A 24,682-nucleotide genomic window follows, 5' to 3' on the forward strand; every position below is an offset into this window, starting at 1 on the left:
GACAAGATAATGACATGGTTGGTTATAACATGGTAATAACATGGTTGGTTATAACATGCTTATAACATGGTTGGTCATAACATGATAATAACATGGTTGGTTATAACATGGGAATAACATGGTTGGCTATAACATGGTTATAACATGGTTGTTATAACATGGTTGATTATAACATGGTTATAACATGGTTTGTTATAACATGCTTATAACATGGTTGGTTATAACATGGTAATAACATTGTTGGTTATAACATGGTTATAACATGGTTGGTTATAACATTTTTGGTTATAACATGGCTGGTTATAACATGGTTATAACATGGTTGGTTATGACATGATAATAACATGGTTTGTTATAACATGGTAATAACATGGTTGGTTATATCATGGTTATAAGATAGTTGGTTATAACATGCTTATGACATGATTGGTTATAACATGGTTATAACATGGTTGGTTATAACATGGTTGGTTATAACATGGTTGGTTATAACATGGTTATAACATGGTTGTTATAACATGGTTGATTATAACATGGTTATAACATGGTTTGTTATAACATGCTTATAACATGGTTGGTCATAACAAGGCTGGTTATAACATGGCTAGTTATAACATGGTTATAACATGGTTGGTTATAACATGATAATAACATTGTTTGTTATAACATGGTGATAACATGGTTGGTTATATCATTGTCTGTTATAAAATGGTTTGTTATAACATGGTTATAACATGGTTGGTTATAACATGGTTATAACATGGTTGGTTATAACATGATTGGTTTTAACATGGTTATAACATGGTTGGTTATAACATGGTTGGTTGTAACATGGTTATAACATTGTTGGTTATAACATGGTAATAACATTGTTGGTTATAACATGTTTATAACATGATTGGTTATAACATGGTTATAACGTGGTTGGTTATAACATGATTATAACATGATTGGTTATAACATGGTTATAACGTGGTTGGTTATAACATGATAATAACATGGTTTGTTATAACATGGTAATAACATGGTTGGTTATATCATTGTTGGTTATAAAATGGTTGGTTATAACATGGTTATAACATGGTTGGTTATAACATGGTTATATTATGGTTGGTTATAACATGCTTATAACATGGTTGGTTATAACATGGTAATAACATGGTTGGTTATAACATGGTTATAACATGGTTGTTATAACATGTTTGGTTATAACATGGTTATAACATGGTTGGTTATAACATGGTTATAACATGGTTGATTATAACATGGTTATAAGATAGTTGGTTATAACATGCTTTTAAGATAGTTGGTTATAACATGCTTATGACATGGTTGGTTATAACATGATTATAACATGGTTTGTTATAAAATGGCTGGTTATAACATGGTTGGTTATAACATGGTAATAACATGGTTGGTTATGACATGATAATAACATGGTTGGTTATAACATGGGAATAACATGGTTGGTTATAACATGGTTATAACATGGTTGTTATAACATGGTTGGTTATAACATGGTTATAACATGGTTTGTTATAACATGCTTATAACATGGTTGGTCATAACAAGGCTGGTTATAACATGGTTAGTTATAACATGGTTATAACATGGTTGGTTATAACATGATAATAACATGGTTTGTTATAACATGGTAATAACATGGTTGGTTATATCATTGTCTGTTATAAAATGGTTGGTTATAACATGGTTATAACATGGTTGGTTATAACATGGTTATAACATGGTTGGTTATAACATGATTGGTTTTAACATGGTTATAACATGGTTGGTTATAACATGCTTTTAACATGGTTGGTCATAACAAGGCTGGTTATAACATGGTTAGTTATAACATGGTTATAACATGGTTGGTTATAACATGATAATAACATGGTTGGTTATAACATGGTAATAACATGGTTGGTTATAACATGGTAATAACATTGTTGGTTATAACATGGTTATAACATGGTTGGTTATAACATTTTTGGTTATAACATGGCTGGTTATAACATGGTTATAACATGGTTGGTTATAACATGGTTGGTTATAACATGGTTATAACATGGTTGGTTATGACATGATAATAACATGGTTGGTTATAACATGGGAATAACATGGTTGGTTATAACATGGTTATAACATGGTTGTTATAACATGGTTGGTTATAACATGGTTATAACATGGTTTGTTATAACATGCTTATAACATGGTTGGTCATAACAAGGCTGGTTATAACATGGTTAGTTATAACATGGTTATAACATGGTTGGTTATAACATGATAATAACATTGTTTGTTATAACATGGTAATAACATGGTTGGTTATATCATTGTCTGTTATAAAATGGTTGGTTATAACATGGTTGGTTATAACATGCTTGGTTATAACATGGTTATAACATGGTTGGTTATAACATGTTTATAACACGGTTGTAACATGGTTGGTTATAACATGGTTGGTTATAACATGTTTATAACATGGTTGTAACCTGGTTGGTTATAACATGTTTATAACATGGTTGTAACATGGTTGGTTATAACATGGTTGGTTATAACATGTTTATAACATGGTTGTTACATGGTTGATTATAACATGGTTATAACATGGTTGGTTATAACATGGTTATAACATGGTTGGTTATAACATGGTTATAACATGGTTGGTTATAACATGGTTGGTTATAACATGTTTATAACATGGTTGTAACATGGTTTGTTTTAACATGGCTGGTTATAACATGTTTATAACATGGTTGTAACATGGTTGATTATAACATGGTTATAACATGGTTGATTATAACATGGTTATAACATGGTTGGTTATAACATGGTTGGTTATAACATGATTGGTTATAAAATGGTTATAACATGGTTGGTTATAAAATGGTTATATGGTTGTTTATAACATGGTTGGTTATAACATGGCAATAACATGGTTGGTTATAACATGGTTATAACATAGTTGGTTATAACATGGTCGGTCATAACATGGTTGGTTAAAACATGGTTTTAACATGCTTGGTTATAACCTGGTATAACCAACATAACAGTTGCACTGCACGTTTGTGCAGCGTTCTCCAATACCTGACAATAACAGTGATAACGCCCCTGGATGGGCTTGAACCACCAACCTTTCGGTTAACAGGCGAAAGCGCTAACTGATTGCGCCACAGAGACTGATTGTTTAAAATATGTGACTGGTGGGTAATGAACTTGGCAGTAAGAATGCAGTTGCGGACGAACAACACCACCCGAAAGATGCATATCACCCTTGATAGAACGGTTGACTGCGTTCATCAAATGACCGTCCTGATTATAACTGGTTGATTATAACATGGTTATAACATGCTTGGTTATAACATGCTTGGTTAAAACATGGTATAACAAACATAAGTGTTATACAGTGGGGCAAAAAAGTATTTAGTCAGCCACCGATTGTGCAAGTTCCCCCACCTAAAATGATGACAGAGGTCAGTAATTTGCACCAGAGGTACACTTCAACTGTGAGAGACAGAATGTGAAAAAAAAATCCATGAATCCACATGGTAGGATTTGTAAAGAATTTATTCATAAATCAGGGTGGAAAATAAGTATTTGGTCAATAACAAAAATACAACTCAATACTTTGTAACATAACCTTTGTTGGCAATAACAGAGGTCAAACGTTTACTATAGGTCTTTACCAGGTTTGCACACACAGTAGCTGGTATTTTGGCCCATTCCTCCATGCAGATCTTCTCGAGAGCAGTGATGTTTTGGGGTTGTTGCCGAGCAACACGGACTTTCAACTCCCGCCACAGATTTTCTATGGGGTTGAGGTGTGGAGACTGGCTAGGCCACTCCAGGACTTTCAAATGCTTCTTACGGAGCCACTCCTTTGTTGCCCGGGCGGTGTGTTTTGGATCATTGTCATGTTGGAAGACCCAGCCTCGTTTCATCTTCAAAGTTTTCACTGATGGAAGGAGGTTTTGGCTCAAAATCTCACGATACATGGCCCCATTCATTCTGTCCTTAACACGGATCAGTCGTCCTGTCCCCTTGGCAGAAAAACAGCCCCATAGCATGATGTTTCAGAGATTCCAGAGATTTTCCTTGTTTGAGGTGACCAAATACTTATTTTCCACCCTAATTTACGAATAAATTATTTACAAATCCTACCATGTGAATTCATGGATTTTTTTTTCACATTCTGTCTCTCACAGTTGAAGTGTACCTCTGGTGCAAATTACTGACCTCTGTCATCATTTTAAGTGGGGGAACTTGCACAGTCGGTGGCTGACTAAATACTTTTTTGCCCCACTGTAACAGTCGCACTGCACATTTGTGCAGCATTCTGCATTACCTGGCAATAACAGCGATATCGTCCCTGGGTGGGCTTGAACCACCAACCTTTCGGTTAACAGGCGAACGCGCTAACCGATTGCGCCACAGAGACTGACAACGCGTAACCCACAGGTGTCGAGACTGGACGGGGGACTGGGGGAGGGTGTTCCGGTGTTTTTGGTTGTTAATAGCCGAACGCGCTAACCGATTGCGCCACAGAGATTGACAACGCGTACCCACAGGTGTCGAGACTGGACGGGGGACTGGGGGAGGGTGTTCCGGTCGTTTTGGTTGTGGGGTAAACGATTGTGCAACAGAGACTGAATAAAGCCAAGCAGGGGCGTCGAGAGAGGATCGGGTGGCTGGATGGAGGTGCTCTGGTACTTCCTCTCCATACCGCCTTGATTGTTTAAAATATGTGACTGGTGGGTAATGAACTTGGCAGTAAGTATGCAGTTGCAGACGAACAACACCACCCCAAAGATGCATATCACCCTTGATAAAACGGTTGACTGCGTTCATCAAACGACCAAGTCTAGCATTGAGAGTATTGTGAAACAACACTATCGCATTCTGAGGCAGCAGCTGCACTGCACATTTTTGCAGCGTTCTGCATTACCTGGCAGTAATAGTTATATGGTCCGTGGGTGGCAGTCAGTATGCAGTTGCGGACAAACAACACCAATCCAAATAAGCATATCACCCTTGATAAAACGGTTGACTGCGTTCATCAAACGACAGCGTCTAGCATGGACGCTATTGTGAAACAACACCAGTGCTTTCCGAGGAAGTAGTTGCACTGCACGTTTGTGCAGCGTTCTGCATCACCTGGCAATAATAGTGATATCGTCCCTGGGTGGGCTTGAACCACCAACCTTTTGGTTAACAAGCGAAAGCGCTAACCGATTGCGCCACAACATCCAAATGTTAAGGAGCTGAACAACCTAAACACTTCATCCAATTTAAATGTGCATCCTTTGAAGCAAAAGGTGAGAGGCTTTAATCAAAAGATTTTTCAGTAAACATGTAAATAAATAAAAAAATAATTCTGTTTTAAAGATATACCCAACTATACTTAATTAAAAGGAAAACAAATATCTCCTTGTATGTTATTCAGTCATTTATTCAGCATGATTGTCATGAATATTCTATTTTTACAAAACGGAAAATTTTGCTGCCACATTTATATACTGTAGATATAGTTGGTCAACATACAAGAATGCACCAAATTCTATATAAAAAAAAAAAAAAAAAAAAAAAAAAAAAAATTATATATATATATATATATATATATATATATATATATATATATATATATATATATATATATATATATATATATATATATATATATATATATATATAAAATCTTTTTTTTCACTACAGGCTTAATCTCCAAAACCACTCATCAAAAATTACACCACTTAGTACAGCAATCAAGTTGGGATGAAGGGAGGGGATAAAGAAAATCAGATAATAAACATGTTGCAGGTATTATAGCCATGACTGTGAACAGCGAAGTGTAGTGTTTGCTTTTTTATGTGTATGCAAACAGTATTTTGATGTTCTGTAACAAAGTAATGTGTTTAATAGACACAGGCTATGATTTATTCATTTATTTTTTGCTATTACCTGGCTAACACTTCATACACAGAAAGAAAATCAAATGTGCTTGCCTAACAATATGATCACTATTTCACACCTACTGTCTTTGTAGAGGAAAATGTACAATCCGGTACCATAGCCTCAAACATTTACAGTGAAACAAACTTGGGAAAATTTAATTCTGGGTCTGTAAACAGTTAAACAGCACCTCAAAGTGTCAGTCCAGATCAAAGTGGTGGCTACAGCGGAGTTTCTAGGAACTCCTGTTCCCTCCTGTAATGACTCGGGTCTTAGTTCAGTATGTGACTCCAGTCTAAGCTGTTGTGGTCTGATCCTTCTGTGAAGTGTTCAGGGCGAGCTGCATGGCCCAAATGCTCAGAGGCCTCATGTAGGCTAGAGAACGATAGATATTCTTCTCACAGTAGGCTTCTGGGGTCTGAAAGGCCATGCCCAGCTTCTCCCACACCGTCCGGTAGCAGCCCTCCGCTGTACGCATACCTTCCTCCTGCATTCCCTGAGGAAAAGGCAAATAGTTGCAGGCTTGAGGTAGTGTTTAATTCAGGATCACAATATCTCCACAACTTTAGAAACACCCACACTGTCAAGTATTATCAAGTCACTTTTAGGGTAGTAAATGTTAATTGTGCAGCTTGTACCTCAGTCACACATGGCTAGAAACTGATGGGCAACCTCTTGTCACTATGTAAATCACCATCTCCTGAGTGGATGGCTATTGGTTGCTGGGTATGGTCACAAAAAGGGCCCTGCAACAAAAACCTAATGATTGCTCTGGCCTCTAGCAGATTTTCACGGTTGCCTGAGAAAGGCACCAACATATCTGAAAACACACACTGAGCAGGAGTGAAACTAAAGCCCCTTTTTCATTAGCACTCACTTGGATCGACTTGGCACAGGTTGCCACAGTTTTAAGGGTTTTCCATTAGGTGATAGTACCTGGTACCAGGTACAAAAATAGTACCTGCTCAGACAGGATTCTAAGCAATCCGAGCAGGTAGAACAACATGACAACATGTGATGTTGTCAGACTCCATGCCACAAAAATCAAAACCACAATTTTTTTAAATGGCTACAAAAATCAACAACAACAACACCACTTCCACGGTCCCTCCAGCAATCGCTCTAGTGACTAGCGGTTGCCAGGGGGTTGCCGACCAGTCTTTAGGCCTGTGTAACTGAGACATTTTCATAGAAGACACTTAATTGCCTCTTTGCTGAGATTTAAGTAAAAAGACTGCATTAGAAATCAGGAAACAATCACATGAATCAAAAAGTATTCCATAACATAAACAGGTTTCTGCTTTAACAGAAACCCGTTTATCAATTCCAGTAACTCCTTAGCTTGTTATAAAAGCAAGAAAAAAGCACTTCACGTGTTTTGTTGGGGAAAAAAAGAAAAAAGAAAGAAACAAAAAGAAACAAAAAAAAGAATTTATGTATTTTGTGATCGTCACTATATGATTATTTTATTTTATTAGTTATTTTGAGCTGGTATACACATTCACCTAACAAGCAAAAGATCCCTGGTTTGATCCCAGGAGGAGACAAATCCCTTTGGAGGTTGCATCAGGAAGGGCATCCAGCATAAAAATCCAACAAATCAAACGTGTAGGTACATATGATCCCTGCTGACTGAACAACTGTCCAGTGTATCCATGACCCAGAGTGACATTTTGAAAATGCTGCTTTTAAAAAAATGATATAAGAAAAAGAGAAAAGATGAAGATTGATAGATCGATCATACCTCATGGATCATTGTGGCTGCCAGACCGTATACAACTCCAATCCACACTTCATCAGACTGAACACTGGAGCGATCAGGGACTCCTTCAGGGCGCATGCCATTGACTGCCCCCATCTGGCCTCCAGCAAAGCTCATTACATTCAAGTCAAACACAGATTTTAGTGCACTTTGGATCTTTTCTTTTGGAAAGGCCTAAAAGAAGAGAAGAAGCAATGATTAACCCATATAACTTCCTTCAGAAACATTCCTCGAGTAACATACATGTATTCTGGAGTCCCGCAGACAGAAAAGACATGATATTATGTTTTATTTATTTGCAATTGTACTTATTTTTAATTCGTTTTTAGGGAGTTAGTACAGTGCAGGCATTACAATTAAAAAAAGAAACCATTAAAAAAAACCCAACATCTTTTGATAGTTTAAATCAATAATGTAAAGTCAGAGCTGTTGTGGCTTTTCAGCTACAAAATGTGTCAAACTTAGGCCTAGTCATTTAATGTCAAAACCCAAGCGTTCCCTTCAATCTTCCGGACATAAAAAGACATTCCTCCCATAATAGCTTCTCTTCATGGCATCCTGTTAAATTCAGAATGGAATTTAAAATATTAAGATTAAAAAAAAAAATCTTGAATAGAAAACTGAAAGTTGATTCTATTCATCTAAATGTAGAGTTTTTAGTGGGAGAAATCACTAGGATGAGTGATGAAATATTTCATCGTGAGCCTGGTTCTGTTGGAGGTTTCGTCCTGTTAAATGGGAGTTTTTCCTTCCCACTGTTACCACAGAGATTCGTTTGATTGTTGGGGGTTTCTCCAGTATAAAGTGGCTTGGAAATGAAGTTTGAACATTTTTAAACTCTGAATGAGCTTTACTTTAACAACAGTTTCCAGCAAGGTGTGATTTTTCCAGAAGGATTAGGAAAGATTTCCTCCACTCTGGTGTACATGTTTCAATTTAGCTCCTCCCACATTAAGCTTGCAAAAGTCTAGAGCACAAAACAACAATAAAATAATAAACACATTTTTACAAGCACCGCTCTTGAACTGAACACTAATGCTAGCTCAATAAAAGACTTGCCTGAAATTCTCCGTCTCCCAGCCCAGATGCTCTCAGGAACCAGTGGCCAGCACACTGGTCCGACATGACACTGTTAGAAAGATCTCTCCCACTGCTGTCATAGTTGTAGTATTTGCCTGTGTTTGATGGGATGAGAAACAAAAAGGGAAGTCACTTTAGGTCTTCAAGCAGTCCACTGTCAAACATTATTTAAAAATAGCTAAAAACAGATGTGACATCTTTGAATACCAGCCACACATTACTTTTTATTACCAGCCTAAGAATAAGCATTTGTTTGTGCCTTTTATCATCATCACTGACCAAAACATAAGAATTACATTTTAAGTCAGGACTACATTGTTTGGACTCACCGTTCCACAGTAGTTTCTCAAAAGCAGCACTGCCTCTGTCCAACAGGTCTTTGTAGTGACGGTACAACTCCTCGCTGTCCAACAGTCTGGCCATTTTACACATCACACAGAGCGATGCCACCCACATACCACCACAGTAGGCACTAAAAATACAAATTAAAAAAAATTATACTGGAGTCAATATTTTTTTACTAATATTACTTCTTTGTTAGATGCAAACTACTTTGGACCACATAAAAGAAAAATCTGGTTATCAAGTCTGATTCAGTACTTAGATTTACCCAAAACCTTTGCATGTAAAGCCAAAATATGTGTCTCTAAATTTTATTCTCACTATATTTGATTAAAAGCCAAATTATTACGAATATGCTTAAATTACTGATGGTATACAAGAGAAACCTGGTCTGAGTAGTCTCAATTTCTGTTGCAACATTCAGATGGCAGGCTCTGAATTTGGTGTAAAAAGCATGGAAGGCAGGCATCCTCTATGTATCATATTTATTTTATTGCAGAACAAACCATTTCCTGGGCTTCAATCAGATTGTTGAGCTATATAAAATTTGGAGCACAATTGATTCTGGAGATATGTCCAAATGTGCAGTTCTTTATTGAAATAGCTGGGAAGTCCCAGGTAAAGGTATTACCCCTAAGATCTACCATTTAATGCAAGATCAGATAGCTGACCCTCTTTCCAACGTTAAAGGTTGCTAGGCCCAAGATCTGGCAGTGGACATTTCTCCAGCTGAATGGGAGTCATGTCTTCATAATATTATTACCATGTATAAGGAGATAGGCAGAAGATTCATCCAGTTAAAGATAATCCACAGGTGGTATTGAACACTGCAACAGTTGCACAAATGAACCTTGATTCCTATGGACAATTGCTGGAGATGTGATGGCCAGAGTGCCTTGATTCTACATATTCTATGGAGCTATCCAGCACTTTGGGACTGGTGGGAAAATATCCTGGAGGTCATTTTCAGTGTTCTGAAAAGAACATTTCGCGTCTCACCAAAACTTTCCATGGTTAGTATAACCATAGAACATTCTGACTGCGACTTCTCCCCCCATATAAAAAAAGCATCATCCTGCCTCTTACCAAGGCTAAACGGGTCTTGCTAAGACCAGGAAAGACCAGGAAAAGTGCCCCCTTCCTTTGAAGAATGGTTAATGACGTTGGTTAAACATCCTACGAAAAAGTGACTCATGGTCTGTTAGACAAACTACAGTATAACTGTATTTGGTCTCCTTTCACCAGCTGGCTTTCTGAAACTTGAGGTACAGAATGAAATACAAGTTTGATAAATGTTGATTTTCTTGTTTTGTTTACATTTAAAGTTTAAAATAAAAATGTTGAAACAAACAAACACAAAAAATCAGCATGGAAGGATAGCTCCATCTTGCCTTGTATCAACAGTTCAGGTTGCTGGTGGTGTACCCAATTAAGTGTTTGGCCAGTATAAATTTCAAAATTACTACTCCTGAATTCATCTTGCAAAACAAAACAAAAATCAACAACTTTCAAGATTTAAAAAAATGGACTAGTACATCTGATGTGTGTTTAGTACTTTGCCTACTTTCTTTCAGTGTCATCTTGAAGCACAAAATTAGCAAGTGAAAAATAAAAACAACCTTATTTTCCAGCTCAAATGAAGCCAGTTCAGATCTGTGAGGAGCTTCTGCATCGCAGGTCATCCCTGACCCCCAGTTTTCAAGTACAAAGACACATCATTGATGTGATACACATGTGCAATAATGCTATTATGCAGCAATAGGCCTGGGCTGCTGTGTTCTTACTTGTGTATAAAGACATTCTGTCTGTTTATACATCACTCAGCATTTAATCATTAGTTATTATTAATCTCTGACTGTCTTCCACAGTGTGTCTTTTGTCTCGTCTCCCTCCTCTCATTGCTAACTGCTTACAGCAGATGGCTGCCCTCCCTGAGCCTGGTTCTTATGGAGATTTCTTCCTGTTAAAAGATTTTTTGCCTCCCCTTTTCATTTGTCACCAAGTGGTTGCTCAAAGTGGGTCATCTGCTCATTGGTGGTTTCTCTCTATTACTGCATGGTCTTTACCTTAAAATATTCAACATTTTGAGGTGCCTGTTTTTGTGATTTGGCATTAAGTAATAAAAATAAAACTGAATTGACATGACTTTAATTGTCCAACTCTCACCTTGGTCCAGTCACTATCCAGCCATCATAGGTCTGGTCAGCATATCCAGAGTTCTCTATTAGGCCATCTCCATCCAGGTCAAATTTCAACTCGGACTCCATCACTGCCTAATAGATAAACAAAAAAATTTAATATACATCCACCTTTGTATGCGATGTCTAAAATGAATTATCCTTCGCAGTCAGTGTAATTAAGAATATGTCACCAGTTATACCTGGCAGATGGGCCACATGTCCTGGAGGTATTGCCTGTCCTGGGTAAGATGAAAGTCCCTGTATACCTGCAGGACAAACTTCAGGTTCAGGTCCTTCCAGTGTGCGGTGTCATGAATGAGGTAGGCATTCACCCTCACCCAGGGCTCGTCATCTAAAGAAAAAAAGTTTCAAGAAACGATAATAGAAAGTGTCAGGAAGATGATTTTAATTCTGCTAAGGGCTGAACTGAAAAATAACTGCCTAAAAGGTACTCCAGCCATCAATCTTTTATTTATTTTTTTAACAAGAGCACTCAAAGACTGCAACTCCCCGCAAAGGGCAAGGAAGGGGTATACTAAAACTCTGGTATTTAAGATTATTTTAATACAATATAACAATATCATCCGGTTACAACATGACTGTGACATCGTCGGGTGTCATATTTAATAAATAAAGTGTGTTGCACAGCTCTCTACATTCCATTTCATAGACATGCTGCTTCCAACAGGCCTTTGTTGGAAATAAAATGTAAGTAAGGTTTTTGCTTTTGTCATACCTGGGTCTCCGATGTCATGAGGCACCACATTTTTGGTTTTGATGGGAGAATAAAGTCCGCTCATTAGGTGGAGTCTCTCCGTGAGGTCTTGCTGAACCACACTGCCAGCTGAGAAGAGGGTAATGCTGTAAAACTAGGTCTTAGGATGGCTCTTTATGAAACACACAAGCTTAAGACCACAGATAAAAATGCACACTACACTCACCAATGTCGTACTGCAAACTCAAGGCAAGTTTGGGCCACAGCATGATAAGTGCAAAAGAGGCGTAGAAGTGCACATCATATGTGTTGTACATTCTGTACTCCTGACCTAGAAAACAGGTAATGTGTGGTCAAAGCACAAGCTTATATACACACACACACACACACACACACACACACACACACACACACACACACACACACACACACACACACACACACACACACACACACAAAATAGCCCAGACTGTGAGAGTAACATAAAACTGGAAATGTTTTGTTTAACAAAAAAACAAATGCTAAACTGTAACACTTTTATGTTAGTATGCACTTAATTAATTGTTACCATCTACATGTCACAGTTGAAGGATATGAGTTTCATTTTTCATAACTTCCCTGCACCCCTTTTCTTGCCTACCTTCTAGGTAAGCGAAACGTCCATACTCCTTGATGACAGTGGGTTGAGCTGGCAGACCTCCGTCCTCGCTACGTATGCCGCCACTGATGTCAACATCCTCCATTATCTCCGTCCACACGGTCCCACCATCCGCCACAAAGTACAACTCGTTAAACAGTGCTGACTTATACCAGGAAGGTAGAGAACTGCAGCGCATGAGAGACATAGAAAGTAAAAAAGTGCTTAGCTACTGAGGTTCTGAACTAATATACCACATTTATTTAATATTAGCTGTAGATGTTTCTGACCTGCAAAGCTTTCAGTGCTATAAAATCTAATTTTAGATAAAGCTAGTTAAATATAGAGCTCAACAAAATAAAATACACTATGACAAAACAAAGAGCCCAATAAGGAAGAAATTGTACTCAATAAATTCAATGAAGCAAATTAAAACACCACAAATGGCTTTCTAAATATACTACAAGAAGCAAACTCTGCCATTAAACTGTATCTGTCCACAGTGCAATAACGGGCAATAAAGCACCTGTCCTGCAGTATGGGTCTCTGCCACTCCTCAATGCTTTTCTCCCACTGCTTGTAGTGTGTTAGGGCATAATGGCTGAGTGAGGGGGATGCATCTCCTGTGGTCCCAAAGTAACGAGTGTATCGCCTGCAAACAATAAAAAAAAACTAAAAAAAAACCAAGTTTCAAAATCCTACACACTCATCAAGACAATCAGTGTGTGTGTGTGTGTGTGTGTGTGTGTGTGTGTGTGTGTGTGTGTGTGTGTGTGTGTGTGTGTGTGTGTGTGTGTGTATTTATTAGGGCTGGGCCATATCATACCGTTCACGGTAATACCGGTATAATGTTGGGCAACGATGAGAAAATGAAATATGGCGATAGAATATGGGTAGAACGCGCATGCACAGTGCCTTTGTTTTCATACGCACATGGCGGCGACGCAGAATGAGAAGAGCGAAAGCCGGTCGTTGAATGAAACGGATGAACCAGAATTGGTTTGTAAAAATGCTGCAACTTCAGTGGTGTGGAACTGGTTTAGCTTTCGTCCGTCAGATACACAACAAAGCACTATTTTTGGTAGAGCATGCTAGCGGGCCGTCGTTATTACCGTGTTTTTTGGAAAATACGGCACACTTTAAATCAATCCTTTGATTTTTCTGAAAATCGACAGTGCCCCTTACCTTATAATCCCGTGTGCTTTATGTATGAATTCTGGTTGTGTTTAATGACCTCGAAACGATTTTATGTACACGGCGCTCGAAAATCTGTCAAACGTTTCAGTACGACTTTGCTAAGCTACGAACCCGCACCACTTGATGGATTGTCAGAGCGTTACAGCCATCGTAGGCAGGAGCCTTGCAGAGTGATACGTACTGTGCTTCAACATAATATTACCGTATTGTGTGTATAACCTCTTTTTAAGTTTTGTGGATATTATACATGGTTATACTGAGGACATGTTGGCCAATTCCCACTGGAAATGCCTTTTGGTTAAACTGTCAGTAAGGAATTTGCATTTTAAAATTTTTATATAACTTTAATGCACATAAAAAACAGCTGCTTGTTTAAGTGAAAATACGTTGATTTTTTTTTTTTTTGCACAAATAAAGTTGTGGAGTTGTAAAGTACTTTGTCTAGTGTCAATTATATCGTCAGTTATATCGTTATCGCAAATTTTCAAATGTATATCGTGATAAATATTTTTGGTCATATCGCCCTGCTCTAATATATATGAATGTATATTTTGTTGCCCATCACCTTCAGAGATGCTTTTTTGCTGTAGTTATAATAAATAAGCAAAATTCAAACAAGCTGTTTTACATTTAGCAACAGCAAAGACTCACAACACAGGAAACACGCTAAAAAGATAAAGTGCTTCTTTACAAAGTAGCCCATAGTTGAAAAATGCAGTATTAAGCCTTCCAGCACATTTTGGTGACATTTTTGTCTTTTATAAAAGCAACATACTGTCTGTGTATTTCCTTTTTGTGTTTGAGCTACCTCATGTGCTCCTTCTCCCGAGACCCAAAGGTAATTTTGGGCATGTCCCAGGCCAAGCAGAACTCCAGTGAGTTATGGCCCTGAGCTGGCACCGAGCAGCCCACAGCTACTGCCGCAGCTACCTTTTCTTCTTTAACTGTTGGTGGACTGGATCCTGCAGAGGGAAGACAGACAAGAGGTTAATGACTTGTTGTAAACTCTAATATTTCAGAGATGACTTTAGAGAGAACGAAAATAAAATAATATAATTTGTTTTCAGTGTCTTAAAGTAATTTTGTGTTTTTTTAAAGAGAGAAAAGTAAAGAAATGACAGCAAGTGTGAGAAAAGATATGAAACTAATCCAGGGTTGTACTTGGAGGACTGGAATGTGGCTTTAGAAGACCATTTGTCCTACAACCATACATGCCAACCCTCCCGATTTTTCCGGGAGAATCACCAATTTCAGTAACCCTCCTGAAAATCTCCTAGAGCCACCGTTCTCCCAAATTTCTCCTGATTTTCCACCCGGAGAACAAAAATGAAAAAAATGAAAAACCGTATCCCAGAATTCATTCATTCATTCATCCCAGCCAATTCCAGTTTCCAACAATGGCGGAAGCTACTTAGTTTTAATATTACTCTTATTTGTTCCTGAGTAAATCGGTTTGGCTGAGATTAAAGTTATTAGATTAGATTAAATAAATCTTTATTAATCCCTCAGGAGGGTTCCTCCGGGTTTTCACACAGCTGAATAAACGTCAAACAGAAAACTGATTAAACAGAAGTGTAAGATAGTCGAGAATTTACGTCAGCGTCCGGTTATATTTAGATAGCAAGGAGCAGACAGCAGAGTTTCACTCCACCAAGAGAGCTCATGACGTAATTCTAAAGGCGAGATCGTCACAGTCACTCACTACTGGCCTACCCGGCTTTCGGATCCACAGGTGGATGCAGCCTCTGAATTTGGACAGCCCCAGCTGGGGGACAGTAGGCTAATAACGGTGACATTTAACTTACTTTAAAAAAAATTTGTATATGTGTATGCATATGTATATGTATGCCCCTCCCCCTCTTTTTTGAATGTCTCCCTAATTCTGAGGTCTCAAGGTTGGCAAGTATGCCTGCAAAGATGACTCACAATTTAATAAATAACTATAATCAAATAAAATTTGATTCACACACACTACTGTTTTCTTTCATTCCACATCTTTTTAAGCTACTTTAAATATGGTTACACTAAAATCTATAAAACATTTTGTGTTCTCTTCTACTAATTTTAATGCCACAGTGGGGATTTATTTAGCATTAATCTTGTTTCATTCTACTTTTTAGACATCCGTCTCCTCTCTGCACAGTATATTTTTCTAAGTGTTGACCTGTAGGAGAGTCCAGCCGTCCATCATCGATGAGGTCGTTCCACAGACTGAAGCAGGGTCCCTTTGGACTGAACGCTGTCTGGTGGCTGATCTCCCTGTCAGACTGGTAACGTGCACACAAACACACTCTTGTTGGCAAATCTAAAGATTAATACTCATTAATACCAACAGATTACATTTCCAAACAACAGAGACTATTGTTAAAAGTCCAGAGTTCATTCCCAGGGAAATACTTGTACGCCTAGTTAGCACAAAAACCTTCTTACAGCTGCTAAAAATCATACCTGCTCTCGGGCTGCGATGCACAGAGTGTAAGGGTTCACTGCAGTACAGTGATGAAGTAGGACCCCAGACACCGCCTCCCCCTCCTTCTCCAGGTGAAATGGTTCATTCCAGTGTCCGCCACACTTGTCGTCCTTTTGTCCTGATCCGTTGACCATGGTAAACATAATCGAGACATCAAGATCGTACTCGTTCTTGTTCTCTATGTCCCACACCAATACTGCAACTGGGAGACTTGAGTCCTGAGAGGATGTAGATGTAGATGATGAGTTAACCTTAACCTTAACACATCAGTATTATTCCTTATTAGAACATATAATCTGCTAATGAACATCCTGTTCATCCGTCTTTTTATGCGTGGTTTCACTGTGCAGCACCTGTGATCATCCCTGTTTGTTTTTTTATAAATACCGTGGTGTGGTATGGTGTAGTTCAGCAGTCCCCAAGCTTTTTTGTGCCACGGACCGGTTTAATGTCAGACAATATTTTCACGGACGGGCCTTTAAGGTGTCGCAGTTAAATACAACAAAATAAAATGATACGACCAAGATAAAAACTGTATTTTGTAAATATAATAATAAGCACAAATTCACTGTGTAATTGTGTAACTTTATTAGCAGCGTCCTCCTGAAACACGCCAACAACACTGAGAGTAACATCCTCTTCTCTGAGCCTTAATGCTCTCTGGTCGCTATGGTATCATTTTGAAATAAATATTTACACAAGACATACAACTACAACACAGGAAAGACCGAGGGAAACAGAGTTAACGGTAAAAACTCTGAAAACCATAAATTTCCCACCCGAGCCTCAAGTCTCACGGCCCAGTACCAAACAACTCACGGACCGGTACCGGCCCGTGGCCCGGGGGTTGGGGACCGCTGGTGTACTTGATTTGTTGGGTAATAGTGGACTTTTTTTTAAGCACTTTAACGGCAGTTTACCAGCTTTTTACCTTGTAAAAATTACAAATTGAGTGCAATAAAGGAGGGAGTTCAACTGTAGGTTACCTGATAATCATGAGGGATGACTGGGGAAATCTGTCTGCAGGTCAGGGTGACGTTCTGTCCTGGCAGGTCGTAAACCGTCCAGGCGCGAGGATACAAGGCGTGATAGAAGGCGTACTCCCCGCAGTAGCCCCAGTTCCAGCCTTGTAATGTAGGTGGACGCTCTACAGATAACACCTGCTGGTAAACAGTTTTTCCTTCATGACGCAAACACACAGTGAACTGTGAACACAGAAAAATGAGAAGAGGGACATGTTGACAGATAATCGTTTTATGGTATGTCTTTGGAGACAAAACATTTGCACAGTCATTACAAAAAAAAAAAAAAACTCAGTTTGTTCAGTGTTGTAGGCATTAGCCAGAGATGCCCAAATGTAAGCTATTAGTAAAGCCATAAAGTCTTGATGAGAAGCTTTTAAAACCTGGAGCAAATACACCAAACCTTTTAAGCATTTTTAAAATCAGGTTTGACTGATTCTACGAGTGCAGTTTGTTTCCCAGTGACCACTGAAGTTACAGCTCAAATATTTTTCTCATGTCATCTAAGCAAGGAAGTGCTTACTTTGTCTGCCTTGCCATTCTACATTGTGATATTTCTCAAGGCGAAAGTGCTCCCAGCTGCCATTTGCACACTGAGATGAAGACAACAATAGTGCTCGTGACAATAAAAACACGTGTGCGGGTTGTTCCAGTACCGTGGAGTCACACCCTCTCTCAAAACATTCTAGCTCAATGTAGTTACTGCATGAGAAAATGGATTGTACAGCTTTTTATGTTTTTATGATATCTACACCAGCTGATAAGCAGGTACTTATTTGTAAACTGAGACTCTGCCAGCAATAGGAGGAAATTATTTTCTGACTTCCAAAGAAACAAAAATGCATTGTAATCCAATTTGTTTTTGTTTTTTCAGTTCATTACAGAATTCATCCTGTCATGTCAGCCACTGTAATCACCTGATTGGGTATGACTGTTTTGTAGTGGTACATCCCAGGATTAAGTTGCCATCTGCAGAACTCCCCCCTCCAACCTCTTGTGATGGTACCTCCTCCAATGCCGCCAAGTGGAGCACCTGTAAATCAGAGAACAGAGTCAACATTGCAAAAACTGCATAATCCTAAGCAGCATGACAGGAAAGTCTACAAACACACTGGTCGCTCTCCGTGAGGTTGCAAAGTATTTCCTACTGTGAGACTTCAACAGGTTCTCAATGATCCCAATTTGTTTGCACACTATTGATCATGATTATATTTAAAGTAAACAGAACTGTGTTTTATGTTAAGATTTATCATAAAAAAGTTGCAAAAAAAATTTGAGCCTCAGTCTGTAAAAACACTCACCGTAGATTTGGCGTAAGGGTTGGGCACCAAACATATCAATGAACGGAGCCTTCTTTTCCACCTGCGTCTTCTTGTACCAAAACTTTAGATACCTGGATGAACACAAGCAACAGGAATATCTAGAAATACTGAGACACTGATCTGGTTTTGTTGAAGAGCATTGATTGGGAATGCTTTAACAATCAGAGATTTAGAAAATTACCAGGTCAGTCACATGAGCACGCCTTTTCTCCTTGCTCGTTTGTTTTTGTGTTAAAGGCACCTTTTCAGCCAAAGCTGAATCAAACAATTTGCACACACCAGCATGCTGTGAGAAAAAAAGAGAGTTGTGCAACTGCTTAACGGAAGTGCCTGCAAAGGTAGTCGAAGTGACAGTTGGATTCTAGCATGTGTAAATGTGTGGGTGGGCCCCGCACTTCCTTTCAAGCAAGAATACATTGTCAAATAATTAGGCCACGTTACAAAAGAATTCAAACTGCTTTCAGAGCCTGAGAGTTGAGTCATTAATCTGTTTGCACTCTGATCTAAGATCTATAGCACAAGACTGTTTGTTTAGCATGAGCCTTCGTTACATTTAACATACATTTAGATATAGGCATCTGCAGTGGCAGTCATCAAAGAATACCTTTTTAAGCCAAGGTGGTGAGTCGCAGAGACCCCGATGATGGGATGTCACACAAGTTGCAAATATGAGTTTTTTAGCACAAAAGACCACCTCAGTTCTTTGTCATAAAGGTTAATGTTTTACATCGTTATGATGTCAGTTTAGGTGGTCTTTAATATAGGAAGTTGTTCATTTAAAATCATTTTCCACAGTGTGTGTCTTTTCTTCCATCTCCCTCCCCTCAGCCCAAATGGTCGCAGCAAATGACTGCCCCGCTGAGCCCATTCCATTTCAATTCCATTTTATTTATACAAAGCTAAATCACAGCAACAGTTGCCTCAACAGGCGAGTTATACTTTAAGGTAAAGACTACGATAACAAAAAAAAACAAAAAAAATCATATGAACTCCTATGAGCAAGCACTTTGGCAACAGGACTGTTTTGAAAACACGGACTGGAGCGTGTTCGAACATCAGGACCTTGAAGAGCACACAACATCAGTGCTCTCATATATTAACTTCTGTGTCAACAGTGTCACTGTGGACAAACGTCTCCGGGTGTATTCCAACCAGAAACCCTGGATGACTAAAGAGGTCCAGGTCCTGCTGAAGCAACGTGACACCGCTTTTAGATCCGGTGATGGTATGCAGTACAGTGCAGCCAGATCTGAGTTGAAAAGAGGCATCAGAGAGGCCAAGGCAGCGTACAAGAGAAGGATCGAAGACCACTTCAGCACCAAAAACTCACGACAGGTATGGCAGGGAGTTCAGCACTTAACCAACTACAAACCTGGCAATACCACGTTGACTGAGGGTAACGCGGAGCTTGCGGAGGAGCTGAACCACTTCTTCGCACGCTTTGAGGTGAAGGGACCAGAGGCAGCAGCAGCAAAAACATCGGACAGCAGCAGCCCAAGCCTCATAGTGCAGGAATATGAGGTGAGGCGCACACTGAGGGCAGTGAACCCCAGGAAGGCCGCCGGACCAGATGGGGTAACCGCAAAGGTCCTAAAAGAGTGTGCAGACCATCTGGCTGGGGTCATCACTAAGATCTTCAACACTTCACTGTCCCAGTCCTGCATCCCGCCGTGCCTAAAGTCAGCCACAATTGTCCCACTGCCAAAGCGTACTAACATTAGCAGCCTCAACGACTACCGACCAGTTGCTCTAACACCTGTTATAATGAAGTGCTTCGAGAAACTGGTCCGACGTCACATCATGTCCTGCTTGCCACCCACACTTGACCCGCTCCAGTTTGTATACAGAGCTAACAGATCAACTGAAGATGCCATTGCTACAACGCTCCACACCACCATCTCTCACCTGGAAGTGCAGGGCCGTTACGCCAGGCTGCTCTTTGGTGACTTTAGCTCTGCTTTCAATACGATACTCCCGGACAGACTAATAGTTAAACTGCTGGAAATTGGACTTCCTTCCACCACCTGCCGCTGGATCAGAGACTTCTTCTCAGACCGTGTACAGAGAGTTAGAGTGGGGCCTCATCTTTCCTCAGCCCTCAGCCTCAACACCGGCTCTCCACAAGGCTGTGTACTGAGTCCCCTACTGTACACTCTGTACACACATGACTGTGTTAGTTCCCACCCAGACAACACAGTCATCAAGTTTGCAGATGATACCACCGTGGTGGGGCTCATCTCAGGGGGAGATGAGACGGCGTACAGAGCTGAAGTTCAGAGGCTGTCAGATTGGTGTGCAGACAACAACCTGGACCTCAATACCACCAAGACAAAAGAACTGGTAGTTGACTTCAGAAGGAGGAAGTCCGAGCTGCAGCCTGTCAGCATCAACGGGGAGTGCGTGGAAAGGGTCTCCAGTTTCAAGTTTCTGGGTGTGCACATAGACACAGACCTCCAATGGAGCTCTAACACCTCTGCGGTCTTAAAGAAGGCCCAACAGCGTCTCCACTTTCTGAGAATCCTCAGAAAAATGGACCTGAAGAAGGAGCTGCTGACCGTCTTCTACCGCTGCTCCATTGAAAGTGTGCTGACATATTGCATCGGTGTGTGGTTCTCCAGCTGCACCACAGCACACAGAAAGGCACTCCAGAGGGTCATCAACATGGCCCAAAAAATCATTGGACATCCTCGTCCCTCCCTGAAGGACCTGTACAGCACTCGCTGTCTCAAGAGGGCACGCAGCATCCTACGGGACTGCACACACCCAGGACACCGGGTGTTTAAGCTGCTGCCGTCTGGCAGGAGGTTCAGGCTGCTGAGGTCCCGAACAAATAGACTCAAGGACAGCTTTTACAACAGGGCAATAGCCCTGATCAATGTAAATAGCTGACCTGACTGGATACCTCCCTGGACTTTTTTAGGGGGGAGGTAACAATGTTTAAAACAATAACAATAATATTTATATTTATAACAAGGTGCAATAATAATTAATGTGCAATAATAACAGTGTGCAATACACATACACTTATTCTTCTTTTTTATACTAAGTTAATATACTGTGTTGTGTTGTTTGTTGCGTTGTGATGTGTCATATCGTGTCGTGTTGTGTTATATGTGGTGCTGACGTAGGACAGTTTTTCCAATTTCATTGTACTACTGTACTATGTATGACTGTGCAATGACAATAAAGAGTTATCTTATCTTATCTTATCTTATCTTATCTTATCTTATCTAACAGTGGGGAGAAAAAACTCTTTTCTTTATCAGGAAGAAACCTCGGGCAGAGCCAGGCTCAGGGAGGGGCAACCATCTGCGGTTATTGTTTGCAGTCAGGTGAGCTATATGAATACATTTTTAATTGAATTACAAACAACACTTGTGCAGCATTAAAATAGGAAACAGACCAGAATTATTGTTAAGGTTTCAGCCACAGAGAGCTTTCTACTTGCTGTGAGGAAGATCCTGTGCAACAGCAGAACTGCTGTGCATGACAGTGTAGTTCCAAACAATAACTTCAGAGCAGAGTTCAAACCAGAGGTAGAACAATGGTCTATCAATACAGCTCCAGTCAGGGTGAAAAGGATTTGTTAAACAATGTTATTTGAAGCTACAGCAGGGTAGGCCATTGTCAGGATTTTGTTATTCTGTACAAAAGCAAACAATGGCCAGACTCTGGTGCAGATCTATGAATGCAGACCAGTCTGTGAACCTCAACCTAAGCTGTGTGAGCTCAAACGGGCATCTTTTCCACAGTGAGTCTGAAAAACAGTCCACTGTGTCACACAGTGTGCCAATTAAGTTGTAGGGAAACTAGCTAGCTTTTCTTTTCTTTCCCAAGTCAAGGAGCAGTCCTAATGACTGGTGAGCCTCGCAGAGTCACTCTGACAGACACATACTCCTTCGTCAAGGCACATTGTCAGGATTTAAACAGTACCACAGCTGGCTGTACAGTCCACTAAAGCTGCAGAATGTACTACTTTGCATCTCAGATATCAGCAGGTTTCAGAAAAAACAGTCACTACAGGCGTTGAAGGCCAGGCTGGATATTTCTTTCTAGGTGGAGGCAACATTAAGAGCATTAAGATCATGTTTGTGGGATGGTGAATGCTTAACCTCGCTCGCTGCCTTTATTGCTACAGAGGTTTTAAAGTCAAAGAGCCATAAATGACATGCACTTTGAACTTGGCACTGACCTGGAACCAGAGTTGACAGACCATAGGAAAAGAGGTTTAACTACTATATTTATTAACACAGGAAACCCTTAGAACATTTTGCATTACTGCTGAACTTGTATGTATTGCAACAAAAAAGTTCAACTTATGTAAATAAGATTTTTGTGAGCATCATTTGGGATTTTGCTCCAGAGTAAACTAAACTGATGGGCTGGGAGCACTGCAGAAGAAACTAAAAAAAAATGGACTCCTGCAGCTGGCCGTCTTGATGCTTAATTTTCAGAGAAGCACCAGTAACATTTTCAGGTCAACACTGCACTTGCAGGCTTGCGCTCAGGTGTGATCTGAGAAACGTGACACTATAGTCTGATGCCTCCCATGGCTCTCCACCATGTTAACATGAATATTGTAAAGTGAATAATAAAAAGGCTGGCTGCATTGAGGTGTAACATGAAGCAGGCAGGGTGTGCTGAGAAAAAGATCTAACCTGACTCCAAGGCCGATATGCCCCCAGATGTTGGCCAGAGAGACGTCTTTTGCTTGAAAGGGCTTTCTCTTCTCCTTGAACTCGTGCGCCAGACAGATACGCCAACCTTCCTTGGGCACATTGTATCCCATTTCCTTGGAGACATACCTGCTCATGAGGTCTGCTGTGGATTTCTCACTCCACTCTGAAGTCATTTTGCAGACTTTTAAACAATGACAATGAAACTTCAGGTCTTGAAACACTTACAAGCAGGGAGTTGCCAACAACTATTGTAGCCAGAGCCAGCTTACAGTGCCCTCACCACGGACCAAAACCACTAATGTGGTAGTCAGTCACAGGTTTCAGGAGTAATAAAAGCGCCGGTGTCATTCCAGTGGGTTAAACCTGTTCTCCACTGATAAGCTCTTAAGGCTCGCTCAATGAATGAATCCAAATTTAAGTTGGAAGTTCCTGTGCCATTCTTTAGTTGTAGCATTCATCCAGTGTTTTCATATCCTCATGGGCGTCTTGATGCAACCCCCCACCCTTTGATTTCTGTTTTGGTCGACCCCCTCCCCACCCACTCCTCAGCACTGAGTCCGGATGTGGATATGCAGCTGTCAGCACCGACGGATGGGTGGATGGATAGCTGACGGCGAAATACCAGCAGAATTTTTTAGCCGGAACACCTAAGAACAGAACAAAAAGCAATGGTTAAAATGCGGCAATCACATTTACACTGTGCACATTCAGGGGGCCAACATCAAGTAACAGCCGGTTAGCTGCAACGCCGAAAACACACAATATAATCGCACCTTAAACGGTGACCACGGAACGCCTCTTTGCTTTAAAGCCGTGCAACAGAATGCGACTTTACAAGTTAGCCCGCTTCTAAGAGCAAGAGACGCATAAAAATGAGTTTGAAAATGCCAGAGGGACAGCGTTATCCATATCCAGACTCGAGCGGATCTCAGTGAAGTGCCTGTAGCTTCTGCTAGCTCGGCGCCCAGTATGCAAAACCTTTTTGCCTGTCATAGATATCGAGAAATCTTTGCCCCTTTCGTTGTCTATCAGGCATCAATATTCTCAAGCCACGTTCTGATAGCGCCCCTTTTTTTAAACTCGATAGCGCCAAGCTTCAATCAGAGCACTAACTTTTTATTAGATCTAACAGAGGAAGCGTTAACTGTTACGATTACACGGAGTAATAAATAGCAGTTAATAATGCCTGACAAAGCTGACTCTGGGTATAGTAGGAACGAGAGTGCAAGCCAAAAAAAAAAAAAGCCTCCGGTGGAGACCATGCCATTTAGACGGAAAAGGGGGAGTGGAGTCATTCTGGTCTTCAACTATTCATTTAAGTTCT

General features: G+C 40.0%; 1 protein-coding gene and 1 non-coding gene across 2 annotated transcripts; both read right to left on the reverse strand.

The window, feature by feature from the left end:
• Nucleotides 1–4,367: 4,367 nt before the first annotated feature.
• trnan-guu (transfer RNA asparagine (anticodon GUU)) lies at nucleotides 4,368–4,441 on the reverse strand. Its single transcript has one exon. It is a non-coding gene; the product is annotated as a tRNA-Asn (tRNA).
• A 1,219-nt stretch (nucleotides 4,442–5,660) lies between these two features.
• gba2 (glucosidase, beta (bile acid) 2) lies at nucleotides 5,661–24,672 on the reverse strand. The gene is made up of 18 exons (XM_085266574.1): nucleotides 24,132–24,672; nucleotides 23,338–24,005; nucleotides 18,659–18,750; nucleotides 18,275–18,390; nucleotides 17,322–17,540; nucleotides 16,314–16,553; nucleotides 16,030–16,132; nucleotides 14,674–14,827; nucleotides 13,195–13,320; nucleotides 12,672–12,856; nucleotides 12,258–12,362; nucleotides 12,053–12,160; nucleotides 11,517–11,668; nucleotides 11,303–11,409; nucleotides 9,124–9,266; nucleotides 8,774–8,889; nucleotides 7,697–7,888; nucleotides 5,661–6,448 (listed from the first exon to the last, which is right to left on the reverse strand). Exons 2-18 carry the CDS (start codon nucleotides 23,529–23,531, stop codon nucleotides 6,248–6,250), a joined length of 2,553 nt encoding a protein of 850 aa, XP_085122700.1. The 5' UTR covers nucleotides 23,532–24,005; nucleotides 24,132–24,672; the 3' UTR covers nucleotides 5,661–6,247.
• Nucleotides 24,673–24,682: the final 10 nt, after the last annotated feature.

Source organism: Mchenga conophoros, linkage group LG3, assembly GCF_057382185.1.
Source record: "Mchenga conophoros isolate Kocher_MC1m ecotype Shallow Benthic linkage group LG3, M_conophoros_male_GT1.1, whole genome shotgun sequence".
NCBI lineage: Eukaryota > Metazoa > Chordata > Actinopteri > Cichliformes > Cichlidae > Mchenga > Mchenga conophoros.

What these genes read in the sequence shown, in the direction of transcription:
- gba2 (XM_085266574.1), bottom strand. Translation starts at nt 23,531, where the DNA reads ATGACTTCAGAGTGGAGTGAGAAATCCACAGCAGACCTCATGAGCAGG. An exon ending in ACGGCTGGACTCTCCTACAG is followed by an intron (nt 14,828 to 16,029) that starts GTCAACACTTAG and finishes TTCCCTCTGCAG; the next exon opens with GATCCAGTCCACCAACAGTT. An exon ending in AGACCCATACTGCAGGACAG is followed by an intron (nt 12,857 to 13,194) that starts GTGCTTTATTGC and finishes CATGCGCTGCAG; the next exon opens with TTCTCTACCTTCCTGGTATA.